We start from the raw sequence: 16,674 nt of genomic DNA, 5'->3' as shown, positions 1-16,674 counted from the left end.
CCCTCTCAGCCTCGGGCTCCTCACTTGTAAAACGAGGAGAGATGCCTGTGCCAGAAGTCAACCAGAGCTTTTCTCGGCATGGGCACCAGCCCAAGGGCGTTTTCCTTTTCTAGTCTCATCTCTGCTCTGAACCCAAGCTCAAAGAGGGACTGGGGGACGGAAGATATCCATGCCATGCGCCCTAGCTCTCGGGCTGGTGCCCGCTGCTGCCTTCTCAGATTCCAGAGTGCCTAGAGGCCAGGAAAGGGTGAAGGTCCTGCCAGACCAGCGTAGGGACTCGGGGGCCAGGCACTGGCGCTGACGCAGGCAAGCAGGGCGCCACTGGCTGGTCCCCACCCACCTCGGTGGGTTGGGGGATGGGCGGACCAGCCCCTCCTGGGTGAGCCCTAGCCTGGGGCTTCCTATTTCGGGAGCTGGGGGCGTGGGCCACGTCTCCTCATGTGATGCGAGGGCTATTTAAAGCGGCAGCCCGGCCAGGGAGCCGCCGTCGGAGCCCTTGCATGCCTGCTCTCTTGTAGCTTTTCTCAGCCTAGCCCAGCATCACTATGGTGGACGCTTTCTTGGGCACCTGGAAGCTAGTGGACAGCAAGAATTTCGATGACTACATGAAGTCAATCGGTGAGCAAGCCGCGGGGCTCAGGATGCTGGCTTGGGCTGGTAGCGTGCCTAGCCCCATGCAGCACTCCTGCTGCATCACTCCTGGTTAAGACTGGGGAATAGGGGAGCGCGGAGATGGCAGCCTGGGCTAGGGCAGATAGGGACTGTAGGGAGGGGGCTTTGGTGGTCCAAATCTGGTTAGAGACCACGGTAGGGAGGGGGAGGAAGGAGGCAGCTGTGTGGGAGGCTCTTTCCAGGAAGAGGGATATATGAATTGGAGGAAGGAGGAGGGTTTGGAAAAAGAACACTGATCACAGGAAGAGGAGTCTAGCCAGGGGAGAAAAAGAACACGGGCATGGGTAGTTTAGAAATTGGAGGAGACTGAACCCAGAAAGGGAATGGGGCAGCTAGGGAGTGTACTATGACCTTAAACAAGTAGGAAATACCTAGGAGGAAAAAGATTAGTGGGGAAAAAACCGTGGATCAGTGAATCAGATATGAGAAGGACATAAGACAGGAACCTGCAGTAAGCAGCAATCCCCATCTCTCCATGTTGGATTAGGGGAAAGAATTCTTGTAGAAGAATGCCCTCTTTTCTCACCAGCCAGTCTGACCTTGTCCTGCAGTCTATGTAACCAGGCCTTAATCACGGTCTGCGAGCCTTGGGGTAGGGTGGGTCAAGAGGCCCATCATCAGCTGGGCCTTTCCTGCAACCCAAAGCTCACCCACCTGTGCAAGGGGTAGGCAGAGAAAGCCATTGGACTTCTGATGTGCAGTAGAGGGTCCCAGAGCAAGGTCAAGACCTGGGAGGGAGGGTCACTGGTTTAGGAGGATGTGGAAAACTGCTGTGGTGTTGGGATGGAGAATAAGAAGGATTCAAAGAATCTTACAGGTGAGGAATTTGGAGATTCCCATACTATCTAGTTCAGCAGGGAAACTGAAACCAGGAGAGTAGAAATGTATAACAATTCCACAGCAGAGCCAATATGAAAACCTAAGGTTTCTAGATCTGTAACTCAGAGCTCTTCCTACTACCCTACAGGCCCTGGGAGTGGGAAAAGTAGGAACTGCTTAGCTAATTATTGACCTCAGCCCTTCTTCTATTGCTTTGGGCTTAGATGGAGAGGTCAAAGCTCTCAACAGCCCCTACCCTATCCTGGGCGCTATGCCCAGTAATTCCAGGTAGGCAGTCATTCTTAGAGGACCACCCCCCAACCCCCACGAACACAGCCCAGCAGCTACTGGGAAGTTGGAATGACCAGATTTAGTTCCTCCTTCTAAAGCTGGGCCAGAGCTGAGTCCTTGAACTGAGCTGCAACAACTTTACCATTCTTGTTCTCTTATTCTGCCTCAAGTTGGGTAGGCAGGCTGGTCTCCCTGAAGTCCTGTTACCTTTCAGAAGCTTATGTTAAGGCAGCCTGCATTCTTATCGTAGGAATGGAAAGCCTGGGAAAATACCCTCCTCAGCTCTCAGTAAATAGTGCTGGCTTCATTTCTAAGTAGAACCCAGATCTCCCTGAGTCTCCTAAATTCTGTCAGCTCAATATTCTTAGTTTCTCTTGGTTCAGACCCTCACTCATACCGCAGTGGTTTCCTTTTCAAACACTCCATACCTCTGGGTAGGTCCTAAGTGAACAGAGCTCCCAGTGCCGTGACAAGGTCCTGCTCTATGCAGGGGAGTGTGATTGGCCTGACTCATCCTGATACCAAGGGGCAAGGCCAAGTTCCTCATTGGCCAAACAAAGGTGGGCTGATAGCATAATGGCAGAGGCAGCCCCTGCCCCTCCTGCTATAGACCTAGGGCTCTCAAGGGGCAAAGAGGTCCCGTCTAGTACCAGTGACCACAGGCACAACTGGTGGCCTGGATTGAGTATGTGCTGGGCAGAGTCGCCCAGTGAAAATAGTCAACAGTTTTGGAGCCTAGTTTCAAATCTATGTCAGTTTATTCTGTTTGAATTTAGACAAGACACTTCACTCTCTTCATTGTAAATTGGGGATAATCTACGCTTCTGGGCTGTTACAAGCATTAAGTAAAACCCATGTAGGGCATGTGCAGAGTACCTAGCTTCCAGCAAGCACTATGTAGCCAGGTACATTTGGAGACTTTACACACACCACTTCACTACACTGGGCTGCCTCCTGCCTCACCTCTGCCTTGGAGGACAGCTCAGCGTAAACTGCTGTGGGGAGAGGGGGCAGTCATGATTAGTTCTTTGTTCTTTACTTGCTTGCAGGGCACTTAGGACTTTGCCCAGTACCCAAGGAAGCCATGCTTGGGTCAGGAAGAGAGTCTCCGTAGAACCTTAGACAGGAAGTCAGGAGACGGGTTTGAGTCTAACTCATTGTTGCTACCGCTTTAGGCTCCTCCTCAATCTGTACAATAGTACAAATACTTCCTTTGTACCTAACTCCTAGATCATAGGTAACAGGCTTTGAAAATTATGGGTTGCCATATATAAGGGACAAGAGCACTAACGCTTCTTAGTTTCAGGATAAAAACTTCCAAAGTTGGAAAACTCTTATGCCTAAGGCTTTGGAAGGGAAAGTCTACGTTTCTCTTCTTTCCTCAGCCTTATGCTCTAGCCTTGGGAGGTAGTATAGCTGAGCACTTAAGCAAGCTCTGGAGTCAGACAATTCTGGGCTTCAATATCAGATTTGTGACCCTGGGCTTTACCTCTCTTTTTGCATCTGTAACGTGGAAATAGTCTTCAGAGGAACAGGAAGAACTAAATGAGATAACATGTACAGTTCTTACTACACAAAAAGTTCATAGTACTTTTTTTTTTTTTTTTTGAGATGGAGTCTCACTCTGTCGGCCAGGCTGGAGTGCAGTGGCACAATCTCGACTCACTGCAACCTCCACCTCCTAGGTTCACGCAGTTCTCAGCCTCAACCTCCTGAGTAGCTGGAATTACAGGCACATACCACCACATCTGGCTAATTTTTTGCATTTTCAGTAGAGACAGGGTTTCACCATATTGGCCAGACTGGTCTTGAACTCCTGGCCTCATGTGATTCACCTGCCTTGGCTTCCCAAAGTGTTGTGATTACAGGCGTGAGCCACCACGCTCAGCCCAATAGTAACTTATTCTAATCCCAGCTCTGCCACTGACTTGCTATGGCACCGCTGTTCCTTAAGTATCTCATCTGTCTAATGGGATCAGTAATCTGTGTTCACCAAACAGAACGAAGGGCAAGACTGAATTTTAAAATTCCCATGCAAAGGCTTTGAAAGATACAGTCCTCCACTTCCCCATACCCAGGCCTGAGAGTTATGCATTGAGTTTCTCGTACACTGCTTCTCTACCCGAGCTCATATACTCACAATCTTCCCCCTACCCTCAGGAGTGGGTTTTGCTACCAGGCAGGTGGCCAACATGACCAAGCCTACCACGATCATCGAAAAGAATGGGGACATTCTCACCCTAAAAACACACAGCACCTTCAAGAACACAGAGATCAACTTCAAGCTGGGGGTGGAGTTTGATGAGACAACAGCAGATGACAGGAAGGTCAAGGTAAGTCAGGGAAACAGGGGTTGGGAATGAAGAGTGCTGAGACTCTAAAAGAGAATAGGCTGGTAGTCTTGGCTCCCTGGTATTGCACCCTGAGGGGCAGACTATCATGGGGAATTTAAATGAAACAAGGTTCATAAAGCCTGTGTAGTGCTGGAATGCCACTGCTGCTAAATACATGTCAGTTCTGTCCTCTTGTTTTCTTCCCTCCCTTCTTGGGATTCATCTATTGTCTGCCTCAGAATGGGCAGCACAGAGCCAGGATGTTCTTCTGACCTCAGTATCTACTCCAGCTCCAGCTGGGTGACCCTGTGCAAGGTATGCAGTAGCTCTAGGTTTCTTTCCCCTTCCATAGATGGCGGAGTTATGTGGCCATGGCTGTGACCTGAAGTGCTTTAGGAATGATGCCCAGAAGTCAGGGCCCTCCACTGAGTGAGGTCATTGTGGCCTCCAGCAGCAAAAAAGGCAGCCAGGAACAAGAAGCCACCTACTCAGATGCTGCTTCAACTTCTAATTCTCAGACATGGCCAATGACCCTGACAAACTATTTCCGATGTTGCCAGCGGACAGGCAGGAAGAGCTATGTTCCATGGTAGGGCATTCACCTTGTCATGAATGTGTTTGCAGTGTCTTTCCACCAAACCTTAGCCCCCTCTCCCAGGGTTCTGTCACCCTGCAGTGACTGTCTTGGCAGCTTGCCTCAGCCTTCCAGGCCAGGCACGGGAGTGAGAGAACTTAGGGGCTTTGATCTCTATAGGGTGTCCCTATAGCAGTGTTCTATCATGACACTATCATTCAGCCCCATCAGCTATTTCCTCTTCCTCATAGCTGTCCCCAGAAAGCACAGCTGGGGATGGTGCCCAAAGATGGCAGTCTACTTGGGATAAAGGTGGCTGCCCCACCACATGCCCCTGCCTCCTTGGACTTGCCTACTTTCTCAAGGGGCAAGAACCCCAATTAAACACAATAGCCCTCTGGAATGCCTAGGGCAAAAATATCTACTCTGAGTAGGCAAAAAAAAAAAAACCTAGGGGAATGAGAACAAGGAGTAAGGTAAGGATAAAAAAAGAGCACACTAAGAGACAGGCCCCATACTCCTTATCACCCAAACAATACACAGAACCTTCTCAGATTCTCCTACTGAACCACCTTGCTCATCAGGATCCCTTAGCCTGGCCTTGTGGCCCCCAAACTCCTAGGAAAGAGAGACCTGGAAGAGCTGCCAAATGAGAACCAGCTGATGTATGTATGGCAGCACCCAGAGCTAAGGAACACTTCAAGGGCATCCAGTCACAGGACTCTGTGGTTGCTGCCCTCTTGTCAGCTAAAGAGATTACATGATATGGACCAAGAAAAGGTGTAGGAATACAGGCCAGGAAGTCTAATTATCCAATACTTCCTATTGCTAAGGGTCTTTTAGACATTATGTAGACTAACCACAAGGCTGGAAAAAGATTCTCAGGACTATTCCTCCTCCTCAGTCAGTCTTTCCCAGGGGTAGACTAGTAAATCCCACCTGTATCTGAGGGGACTAGGCTGCTGGCGTCACCTAGAGTACAGATAACTGTCTATCTTGAAGGCTTGTGGTGCCTCTCAGAGCCAGGCTCTCTGGCTCCACCATACTGCCTGCCTCTCCCTCCTTGCCTAGTATCTGAAGGCCTCTTCCCTAGCAAGGCAGTAGTGGAGCAGAGGCTGGAGGTGAACTAGATGTCCTGCGGGGTTAGCTGGGAGGTGGATTGCCTGAGCTCTCATCCTCACACCATCACTAGTTTGGGTCAAAGGCTGTGTCCTCTGGGGCCCCAGTGTCCAGACCCCACCCTGCCCCTCAATCCTGACTAAGATCACAGCTCAGGCCTATACTCTCTTTCCACAGTCCATTGTGACACTGGATGGAGGGAAACTCATTCACCTGCAGAAATGGGACGGGCAAGAGACGACACTTGTGCGGGAGCTAATTGATGGAAAACTCATACTGGTAAGATGGGCAACTTTGGAGCCATATCTGATTGGTTATTACTACTGCTCTTTCAGCCAAGCCTGTTCTAAAAAGCCAAGTCCTCCCCTGAGAGCCATAAAAGCTGGGACAAGAGAGTGGTTGCAGGGTCAGGGTGGTATAAGGTGGGAATTTTCTGTGTAGTGGTTTTGGACTCACACTGGCTGGGACTCAAATCTTACCTTATAGGCTACATGACTGTGGGCAAATCACCTTCTCCAAGTGCAACTGTAAAATGGATATAATACCAACCTTGTAGGGCTGCTGGAAGCCTGTAAGAGACAGTATATGCACAGCACAAAGTATCACTGATTGAGGAACACAGCACGTGCTCCATGTCCTTTGTTTGCTCTTCCTGTGTTTCTACCTTGACTCGCCTCAGGAAGAAGTAGAAAACAGGGCCAAACTTGATCCCAGGCCCTCTAGGAGGGGCTCCCATTGCCTATCTCAGCATTCCCTTTCCTCTCCTCCCTAGGACTGCATTGTCACTTGCAGGGACAGGCTCGTGACTGGTGGGGAAACTGAATGACAGTACAGTCCTTTCTTCCCCATTCTAGTCCTACCCCATTTTCATGCTTTCTATGTCTGGCCTACTGCAACTACTTCACTACTGCCTGGGTAGGAAGTACCACAGCCAGGCTGGCAGATCTGTTCAAGCCTTGACTGAACTCCCCCCAGACCCGGGGAGAACAGCCAACTGTAGATTCTGCCTAACTGCAGGGCCTCAGGTTTTTCACCTAGGCATCTTCACTGCACACCTTCTTGGGTCAGCATAACCTCTTAACTGCATTCTTGCACTCACGTGGGACAGGGGTCCCCTTGAAGTTTGGAATGAGGTGCCTGGTTTTGGTGGGGATGTGATATGCAGGACCAAATTCTCAGGGGGCAACTGAACTATGGTGAGGCCATGGGTCTGGCTCTATGATGCCAGACTGGACAGTGGGAGGTACAGGGCTCTGGCCCTGGCACTACTCTAAGTTAGGGAAGGATTGGAGTTGGTAGCCAAATACGGTCCTTTCCTGAGTCTCTGGATATTTTTCCTATTTGTCGACTATAAGCCAGGCACCATCTTAGACACTAAGGATGAAGGAAGCCAAATGGTATAAGGGAAGGAGAAACACTCAGGATCTTGACCAAATTACTTCCTCTCTAAAGGCTCGTTTTTTCCAAGTCTCTAAAATAACAATTACAATGCCTGTCTTAAGGATTTGCTGTACATTATCAGAAAAAAAATTTACACACATACACACACACACACACACACACGTACAACCGGCACATAGTAGGTACTCAAGTGACAATTATCAGGAGGAAGGGAGGGTAGAATGCTGGCAATGGCCTTCCTGGCTCCACCCCCCATCTCACTCTGTCTTTCCTTCCAGACACTCACCCACGGCACTGCAGTTTGCACTCGCACTTATGAGAAAGAGGCATGACCTGACTGCACTGTTGCTGACTACTACTCTGCCAATCGGCTGCCCCTCGACTCAGCACCACATTGCCTCATTTCTTCCTCTGCATTTTGTACAAATCCACGAATTCTTCTGAGGTCAGGTGCCACTGGCCGGGATCCAGTTCCCATTGTGTATGTGTGTGTTTTTTTTTTTTAACTGCACTCACAGGGTGCTCTGAGGTCAATAAAGCAGAGCCAAGACCACCTGGTTGCCTTTTTGCCTTTGGTAACGTAACTCTGAGAGTCTTGGTTTATCCTGTGTGTCAGACAGTGGGCAGAAATAACTGCCTGAAGGTTACTCAGGAAGAAGCACTGGATGGGAGACTGAAATGGACAATCTTGGAGCCTGTTAATCAGCTGATCACCTTACACATTCAATAATAAAACAGCTGTACCTACACTTTGCCTTTACACTGCCCCCCCTCAACATGGTCAAATGACCTAGTTCAGTCAGTGATGGGGCTTCCCCAGGTTTGGCTACTGAACTGTCACTTCAGGCCCATCCTACACTGAAAGCTCCTGGGTCTGGCTGTTCTCTGTGAAACGCTGTAGTCTCTCCCTTTCCAGAATTCAGTTTCAGGGCACAGAACCCAGGCTTGTACCATGGTGGTGGGAGAAAATGACCACTGGCCAAGAGGAATGCTGACCTCTGCACCAGGCTAGTACTCATGACTACAAATTCTTACTGCTTCTCTAATCAACTCTGAGGGAAGAGGGCATCTGATCATTACAAAAGGGAGGGCTTATAAGTGATCTCCCAAGAAGGCTGTGATCTGCTAGTGCCTTTGGCTCTGTACCTCTGCTGGGCATCTCTCCAAGGTCTAAGGTAACATATTAAATGTTTTTGTCAGCTAATGCAGGCTCAGTGACTTTAAGTCTGTAAGTTACCCAGGAAGAAGGATTATAGGAAAAATAACTTTCGGTAAGCTTAAAACCAAACACATTTCCATTTAGTGACAGGAATTTAAGCAAGGACCTGAAGTAGAATCAACTGATTCACACAGTAGTAAATACAAAGTAGAACAATGATCTTGGCTTCGCTGTCTGGTTCAGTCATCTGCTGGAATGCAATACACAAGTTAAGTCACACTGCAGACTTTTCTAGCTATGGCCGCTGGGTGCCACTTCTAGCATAGAACTATGTTAGGAGGAATGGGAAAAGTGAGCACCACTTCTCACCATGTTCCCCCTCCTGCTGCCAGTCTCTCTCTGCTCCCATGTTGGATGCAGGAGAGATCACCCACCAATCGGCCCAGGACAGACCAATAGGAAGGGTCCAATCACTCTTCTCTAACTACAGTCGAACTCACCTCCACAACAGTCTCTGTGGCTCTAGCCTGGACTCCTTTACAGGAATCCAGCTCTGGCAGTGGCAGCTGGAGAGGGTAATAGGACCTCCTGCTGAATGAAGAAGTTGGGCAAATGAATGGGTGAGCTGCAGGGTTCACTTGCAAAGGGACCAGGAGTGACAAGGAAACAACAACTCATTCAGGCAGCTGCTTTTGACCTCTAACTCCCAAACCTGCCTGTTGCATGAGGGGAAGCCATCTCCCATGGAAGCAAAGTTAATGGGGTGGGAGGCTATATTCTCACTATTGAGTCTTTCCAGGAGTCTCAAGGAACAAGGCTCCTGGTTCCTTACTCTCAACCACCCCCTACACTCTTTCTGCTCTCACTCCTTGTGCTTCTTCTTGTGCTTCTTCTTCTTTTTCTTCTTCTTTGCTGCCTTGCTGTCTTTTGATGTGTGCCTTGCCCTCTTGCCTGTATCACTCTCAGAGTCTGAGCTGTCAGAGTCAGATGACTTCCTATCTCTATGTTTCTTTTTCTTCTTCTCCTGAAAAGAAAATTTTAAAAATCAACATTGTAGTGTATATTTGCTTTAAACAATCATAGCACATAATTAGGTGCAATGGCTCACACCTGCAATCCTAGCACTTTGGGAGGCCGAGGTGGGAGGAATGCTTGAGGCCAGGAGTTCAAGATCAACTTGGCTAACATAGTGAGATCTCATCTCTAAAAAAGGAAAAATTATAGCACATAATCAATAGGGGACCACTTGATTTTCTTTTAGACAGTCTCGCTCTGTTGCCCAGGCTGGAGTGCAGTGCAGTGGCACAATCACAGCTCACTGCAACCTCAATCTCTTGGGCTCAAGCAATCCTCCCACCTCAGCCTCCCAAGTAGCTGGGAGGGACCACAGGTGTGCATCACCACAACCTGCTAATTTTTATGGAGATGGGGTTTCTCTATGTTGCCCAGGCTGGCCTCAAACTCCTAAACTCAAGCAATCTGCCCACCTTGGCCTCCCAAAGTGCTGGGATTACAGGTGTGAGATACCATGCCCAGCCAACACTTAATAAAGTATAAGACATTGAAAACAATAAAGTAAATCTTTAAGTACCAACAAGAAAAAAATAGCTAAAACATGTTAAGTAAAAGAACCAAGACATAATATGTATTGTAGGTTCCAGTGTGTGTAACACATACATGTGTATTTATATATACATGCATATGATATAAAGTGTGTATGTTACACATACTTGTGTATATTTAGTGTACACAGAGAACACTGAAAAGGATACATCAAACTGGTAATAAGAGTTACACGTTGGGAATGAATTGAATGGGGGAAAGGATATGGGTCTTTCACTATTTCCTTCAAATACTTCTGTCCAATTTGATTTTTTTTAAAACAAGCATCTTATTACTTTTATTTTTTAAAGTGCAGGATATTAAAGCTGAAAGGGGTCCCTAAAGACTAGCCAGTCTATCTAGAAACAGTGACTCACATATCCAAGGTCAAAGAATAGGAGTAAAAGATTTAGAACTCCTGACTCCTATTCTGGTTTCTATTAGATCCTGGTGCCAGGGGAAATAACTGCCATCAAATAATAAGCCTGTACTTTCTACCCTTGAATATTCATCATCTCTAACTTTATAGCCACCTCGCAAGATTATATTCATAAAGAAAAGAGCTGAGAAAGAACTTTCCCAAAACTATACCCACCACACCATGCTACCAAAGTAACAGTACAAACCCATACAAAGGACGAGAGGCAGATTCCCAGGTGTCTAATGGGGCAGCATGAGCAGATTTTAAGCACAGCATAAATCTCTTCTTTGAATTTCAAATACCTATATTGCCTCTGTAAGGTTTCTAAGAAGAGGGAGAAAGTGTGGGAGGAGAAAGAGCAGAAAAGGATGCCAGCTTCCAACCAGCACACTCAGAGCTATAAATCTAGCTGAATGATACACCAGGTCTTAGGAGCTGGCTGTGAAAAATGGTGGAAAGAACACTGAAGCAGATGTCAGACAGACCTGGACCTGAGTTCTCGCTCTGCCATTTACTATTCTGCATCCGTGGGCAAGTCATCTCAACTCACTGAGGCCTGTTCCCTTCAAATGTAAACTGGAGATAAGAATAACATCTATTGGCCAGGCGCGGTGGCTCATGCCTGTAATCCCAGCACTTTGGGAGGCCAAGGCAGGTGGATCATGAGGTCAGGAGATTGAGACGATCCTGGCCAACATGGTGAAACCCTGTCTCTACTAAAAATACAAAAATTGGCCGGGTGTGGTCCCGCAAGCCTGTAGTCCCAGCTACTCAGGAAGCTGAGGTGGGAGGATCGCTTGAGCCCGAGAGCTGGAAGTTGCAGTGAGCCATAATCCCACCACTGCACTCCAGCCTGGATGATAGTGAGATCTTGTATCAAAAAAAAAAAAAAAAAAAAAAAAAAAAAAAAAAAAAAAAAAAAAAAAAAAACCACCTATGGTGACAAGTTAATGAGATAGTATCTAAGGCTTGGAAAAGTTGAAAGCCGCTTGTCCCAGATCGCATAGGTACAGTTGGGATCTTCATGTAGATCATATGAATGGAAATCTCCTGAGTTTTCCTATGTAGTACATGGCCCCTCTTTCTGTATAGCAACAGGAGGCCTCATGGTATGGTCATTAGAACAACAAATTTTGGAGTAAGATAGAATTAAGTTCAAATTCTAGCTCTGCAACTTAACTCACTATGTGACCTAGAACAAGAGATTTAACTTTTTTGAACCTCAGTTTTCTTTTCAGTAAACTGGAAATAGTAAGTACCTATTTCAAAGGATGCTATCAGGTTTAAACAAGATAAGCACTAACTATAGTGCCTGACACATTATAGTCACTTAGTGGGAGCTATATGTATTTTTCTCTCATTAACTCCCAGGATGTTCTGACAGCCTGGCCAAGCATCTACAGGAGATAAGTCAATGTTTTAAGAGGAGATGAAATAACAATTCTTCCTTGGCATCTCCAATGGAGTAGAGAGAAGGGAACAAAGCTTCTCAGACCCACATTACCAAGCTATAACCAACCATGGCTGGGGGGAGCTGAGAGTTGGCAAATCAAGTTTAGCTATGTTGCTGAACCTTCCTGGATGGCAAGACCATGGAAGTCCATGGTCTTGGATATTATGGGGTCAGGAGCCTCACTGGGTTCTGCCCCTTACATAGGGGAAGATACTGGGAAAGTAAAAATGAAAATACAGAGTCTGGCACCAGTTCCCTGCAAGCCTGGTCCAGTCTGGATAAAGAAGTGAGGAGAGTAATAATATTGCCTTACACCTAAACAGTGCTTTAGTTTATCAAGCTTTTTGCATCCTTATCTTACACTAATAGTCTGTAGAGTCAAAATTCATGAGTTATTATTCCCATTTTACAGATGGAAAAACTGCAACTCAGAAATGTAAAGTGAGTCGACCAAGGTTAAAGCGGCAAAACCACTATACTTTCTAACACAAGAGTTTGGCACTATTTCCACTTTGTTCTTTCTCAACGAGGAAGGCTCAGGAGGAGGGAAGATAAAAACAAATCACTACAGAGTCCTGGCATGCTGGAACATGTACTCTAGCTAGCACGAAGGGCTCAAGGAGATGGCCTTCTCTAGACCTCAACTTTGATGCAAAAGCTGGTTTGCAGCCTGAACAAAGACAATCCAATCCTCCAGCAAATGGTGTCATTCTCCCTGTGTGTCTAGCCTTGAGCTACAGAACAAAAGAACAATCACATCCGAAGTTATAATTCGGCTGGTTGCCATGGCTCATGCCTGTAATCCCACCACTTTGGGAGGCCAAGGTGGGTGGATCACCTGAGGTCAGGAGGTCGAGACCAGCCTGACCAACATAGAGAAACCCTGTCTCTACTAAAAATACAAAATTAGCTGGGTGTGGTGGCGCATGCCTGTAATCCCAGCTACTCGGGAGGCTGAGGCAGGAGAATCGCTTGAGCCTCGGAGGCGGAGGCTGCAGTGAGCCGAGATCACGCCACTGCACTCCAGCCTGGGCAAGAAGAGTGAAACTCTGTCTCAAAACAAAAAACAAAACACACACACACACAAAAACAAAATTAGCCAGGTGTGGTGGCGCATGCCTGTAATCCCAGCTACTCGGGAGGCTGAGGCAGGAGAATCGCTTGAACTCAGGAGGCAGAGGTTGGGGTGAGCTGAGATTGTGCCATTGCACTCCAGCCTGGGCAACAAGATCGAAACTCCGTCTCAAAAAAAAAAAAAAAAAACACCAAAAAGTTATAGTTCAAAAGCAAAGTTGGGAGTTGGGGTGGTGGAAGACAGAACCAGAAGATGAACCAAGCTTCTGCTCTCTCAACTTCATTCACGTGAGAAGGGAAACAGAAGACAATGGGTAAAAAAAATGACATGGATTCAAGTATCAGATGGAAATAGAAAATTAAAAATAAAAAAATTTTTAAATGGCATAGGGGTATGAGCCCATGTTGCAGGTCAAGAGGGTCACTGGGAAGAAGCCACTGCTCAAACATCTCAAAGACTGCTCTCTGGGAAAAGCATATATCCCTTGCTAGGGCAGCTAATCTACCCATTTTCACTATATTTCTAAAACAGGATAGCAGCAGCTCAGTGTGAGAGAAAAACAAAAATAAAAGCAAAAACTAAAAAAAGAATATAGCAGTGAACATTTACTGAGTACTTAATTTTCTATTTTATTTATTTACTTATTTTTAGGATGGAGTCTTGCTTTGTCACTCAGGCTGGAGTGCAGTAGTGTCATCTCGACTCACTGCAGCATCTGGCTCCTGGGTTCAGGCAATTTTCCTTGAATCACTTGTCGTCCCAAGTAGCTCGGACTATAGGCGCATGCCACCACACCCGGCTAAGTTTTGTATTTTTTTTTTTTAAATACAGTTGGGGTTTCACCATGTTAGCCAGGTTGGTCTCAAACTCCTGACCTCAAGTGATCCACCTGCCTCAGCCTCCCAAAGTGCTGGGATTACAGGCATGAGCCATCACACCCAGCCGGTACTTAATTTTCTAAAGGCACGTGCATCTCTTGAGCCCAGGAGTTTGAGACCAGCCTGGAAAACATAGTGAGACCCTGTCTCTACAAAAACAAACAAACAAACAAAATGACCAATAACCTCCACATGGCTAAATCTAGTGGTCAATTATTGGGTCTTATTTACTTGGTCAGTCAAGGTGGATATAGACCATCTTACCTAGAACAACATTCCTCATGTTATTTCTACCACACTCTCTTACTTTTCTACAAACTTCCTTGGCTATTCCTTTCCAGTCTTCTTTGCTAGTTCTTTGCTAGTTCATCCTCATCTCAATAACCTCTAAGTGTTGAGCCCTCTGGGGCTCGGTCCTTTAATCCCTTCTCTTCCTTATATTTACTCTGCAGGTGATCTCATGACCATAAATACCATCTATATGTAGATGACTCCCAAATTTATATATCTTACCTGGGCCTCTCCCTTGAACTCCAAACTATATATCCATTGTCTACTCTACAGTCTACTTGAATATCTGATAGGCATCTCAATTTCTATGCCCCGCCCCCTCCCAAACCTAGACTCTCCCAGCTTTCTTTCCATCTGTGTAGATAGCAACTCAAACTAAACTCCTGACTGCTCCCTACTCCGACACTTACTTCTCCTGCATTTCTTCTCTTAACTCAAATCTTCCAGTTACTCAGTCCAAAAATTTTGATGCCATCCTCACTCGCTCTTGTATCTTCAAAATATATACACACTTCAACTCCTTTCTCATCATTTTTACCACTGTCATTCTAGTCCAAGTCACCATCATCTCTCACCTGGATTATTATCTATCAACTCACTGCTTCTACTCTTGCTTTCTGAGCATCTAAGTTTCCACACAGCAGCCAGAATAATTCTCTTAAAAAGAAGTCAGATCATGTCATTCCTCTGCTCAAAACCTCTAATAATATCCATCTCACTCAAGTGAAAGATGAAATCCTCCCAATCACCTATAAGACCCCAATGACCTGGGTTCCTTCTGATCTAACTTCCTCTCCTACCACTCTCTTTTCATTCATTACACTGTAGCCACACTGGCATCCTTAATGTTCCTTAATCATGCCATACTCTTTCCCAACATCAGCTGTTACATTTGCTGAAATGCTCTCTCTCCACTTGCCTGAATAGCCTGTGTCCTCACTTCCTTCTGATATCCACTCAAACAACACTTCATGAGAAAGACCTGGCCTAGGCCGGGCACAGTGGCTCACGCCTGTAATCCCAGCACTTTGGGAGGCCGAGGCAGGTGGATCACCTGAGGTCGGGAGTTCAAGACCAGCCTGAACAACATGGAGAAACCCTGTCTCTACTAAAAATACAAAATTAGCTGGGCACAGTGGCGCATGCCTGTAATCCCAGCTACTCGGGAGGCTGAGGCAGGAGAATCACTTGAACCCAGGAGGCAGAGGTTGCGGTGAGCCGAGATCGCACCATTAATTGCACTCCAGCCTGGGCAACGAGAGCAAAACTCCATCTCAAAGGAAAAAAGAAAAAAAAAAAAAGAAAGAAAGGCCTGGCCTTACCATCCTATCGAAAATGAAAGTCACCTGCTCCCCACATCCTCATTCTAGGACTTCCTATCTCCCATAATCAAATTAATTTTTCTCTATAGCACTTATCACTACTTGATACATTATTTTTACTATTTTGTATTTGCTTACCAGTTTATTATCTGTATCAGTCGACTCCATCCATTAGAATCTAAGTGCCATGAAGATAGGGATTTTACCTGTTTTGCTCAGTACTTTACCTGCAGTGGCCAGAACAGAGCTTAGCACACAGTAGAAGCTCTATTAATGAATGAAGCTGGAGTATAGTGTGTGGGAAGAAATTGGTGGGAAACAATGCTAGGAAGCTGGGCAGACTGTGAAGAGTCTTAAAGGAACTTAGACTTTATGCCATAGAAGAAAGGGAACCACTGAAGGCTTCTGAGTAGGCAACACTGGGCAACGCTCTCTGCTCTATCTGAATAGGCAGAGAACGTGTCCCTGAGTGGGCTCAGGACTGGCAACCTTTCTCTGTATAGGCACCACAAGAAGTTCTCTGGACAGCAGGACAGAGCTAACACTGCAGCCAAAGAATGACATTCCTATTTCTTGTTCTTCTATATATGATACAGCAGAAAACCATATAGTAAAATCAAAAGAAAATTATATTCTGAATCAAATAAATCTAAAGTTTACTATAATCAGTGGGCAGCTTGGTCCCCAAGGCATATACTTCCTCATAACATAACACTGATACAGAAAGACCTACGATGGCATATGATTAATGAAAGACGCCAGTAAAGCACAGACCACAAGTTCATCGGAAGATTATCCAGGGATTTACTACAAAACCTCCATTTCTATTTTACCAACCACTTCATAGCCCATTTCCAATTGCAACACACAGTTTCCTTTTATTCTATTTACGCCCAAGAAAAATTACTTATAACATTCAGTCCCTGGGACAAAAATTGTTCATGATGCCAGATGCACACAACTAAACCAATGCATCCTGGACTTTGGGAAAAGGCATTCAATACACGTACGTTTTAATGAAAACAGGTGGGAAGGCTCAAGGTTAGGAAGATGTGCTATTCTTACTCCTGCCCCTGCTCCCTTCACTATCGCTCACTGCCAGCAGCAGGAGTCAATACCTAATTGACTCTGCAATCTGAGGGCAGGTCTCACTGAGTGAAGACACCCAAGGAATGACAGAGAGCACAGATTATGAAGTCTATCTATTCACAGGTAGTTAGTGCATGTATTCCTATTAAGTACCAGGCATTATTTGTAAAAGGTG

The 16,674-nt window shown here is 46.3% G+C and overlaps 2 protein-coding genes across 14 annotated transcripts in view; one reads left to right on the top strand and one right to left on the bottom strand.

Moving 5' to 3' along the window:
* The first annotated feature begins 271 nt into the window (after window positions 1-271).
* FABP3 (fatty acid binding protein 3, muscle and heart) lies at window positions 272-7,955 on the top strand. 3 transcript variants are annotated; one of them, XM_011973999.1, is made up of 4 exons: window positions 272-622; window positions 3,946-4,115; window positions 5,986-6,087; window positions 7,488-7,955. In XM_011973999.1, coding segments are annotated over exons 1-4 (327 nt in total). In that variant the 5' UTR covers window positions 272-621; the 3' UTR covers window positions 7,542-7,955. The 3 variants fall into 3 exon arrangements, with proteins under 3 accessions (XP_011829389.1, XP_011829387.1, XP_011829386.1); XM_011973997.1 differs by having other exon boundaries at window positions 352-618; window positions 3,943-4,115; XM_011973996.1 differs by having other exon boundaries at window positions 495-618; window positions 3,910-4,115.
* A 531-nt stretch (window positions 7,956-8,486) lies between these two features.
* Window positions 8,487-16,674, bottom strand: part of ZCCHC17 (zinc finger, CCHC domain containing 17) — a 77,723-nt gene continuing 69,535 nt past the window's right edge. For all 11 annotated transcript variants that reach the window (XM_011974003.1, XM_011974006.1, XM_011974002.1 and 8 more), the window contains one exon: window positions 8,487-9,392. In XM_011974003.1, coding sequence (XP_011829393.1) covers window positions 9,231-9,392 — 162 coding nt within the window. In that variant the 3' untranslated portion in view covers window positions 8,487-9,230. The remainder of the gene's footprint in view (window positions 9,393-16,674) is intronic.

This window comes from Mandrillus leucophaeus, unplaced genomic scaffold (assembly GCF_000951045.1).
Source record: "Mandrillus leucophaeus isolate KB7577 unplaced genomic scaffold, Mleu.le_1.0 Scaffold141, whole genome shotgun sequence".
In the NCBI taxonomy this organism is placed as follows: domain Eukaryota; kingdom Metazoa; phylum Chordata; class Mammalia; order Primates; family Cercopithecidae; genus Mandrillus; species Mandrillus leucophaeus.
The sequence above is the reverse complement of the archived record's forward strand: the minus strand, read 5'-3'. Positions and strand labels throughout refer to the sequence as shown.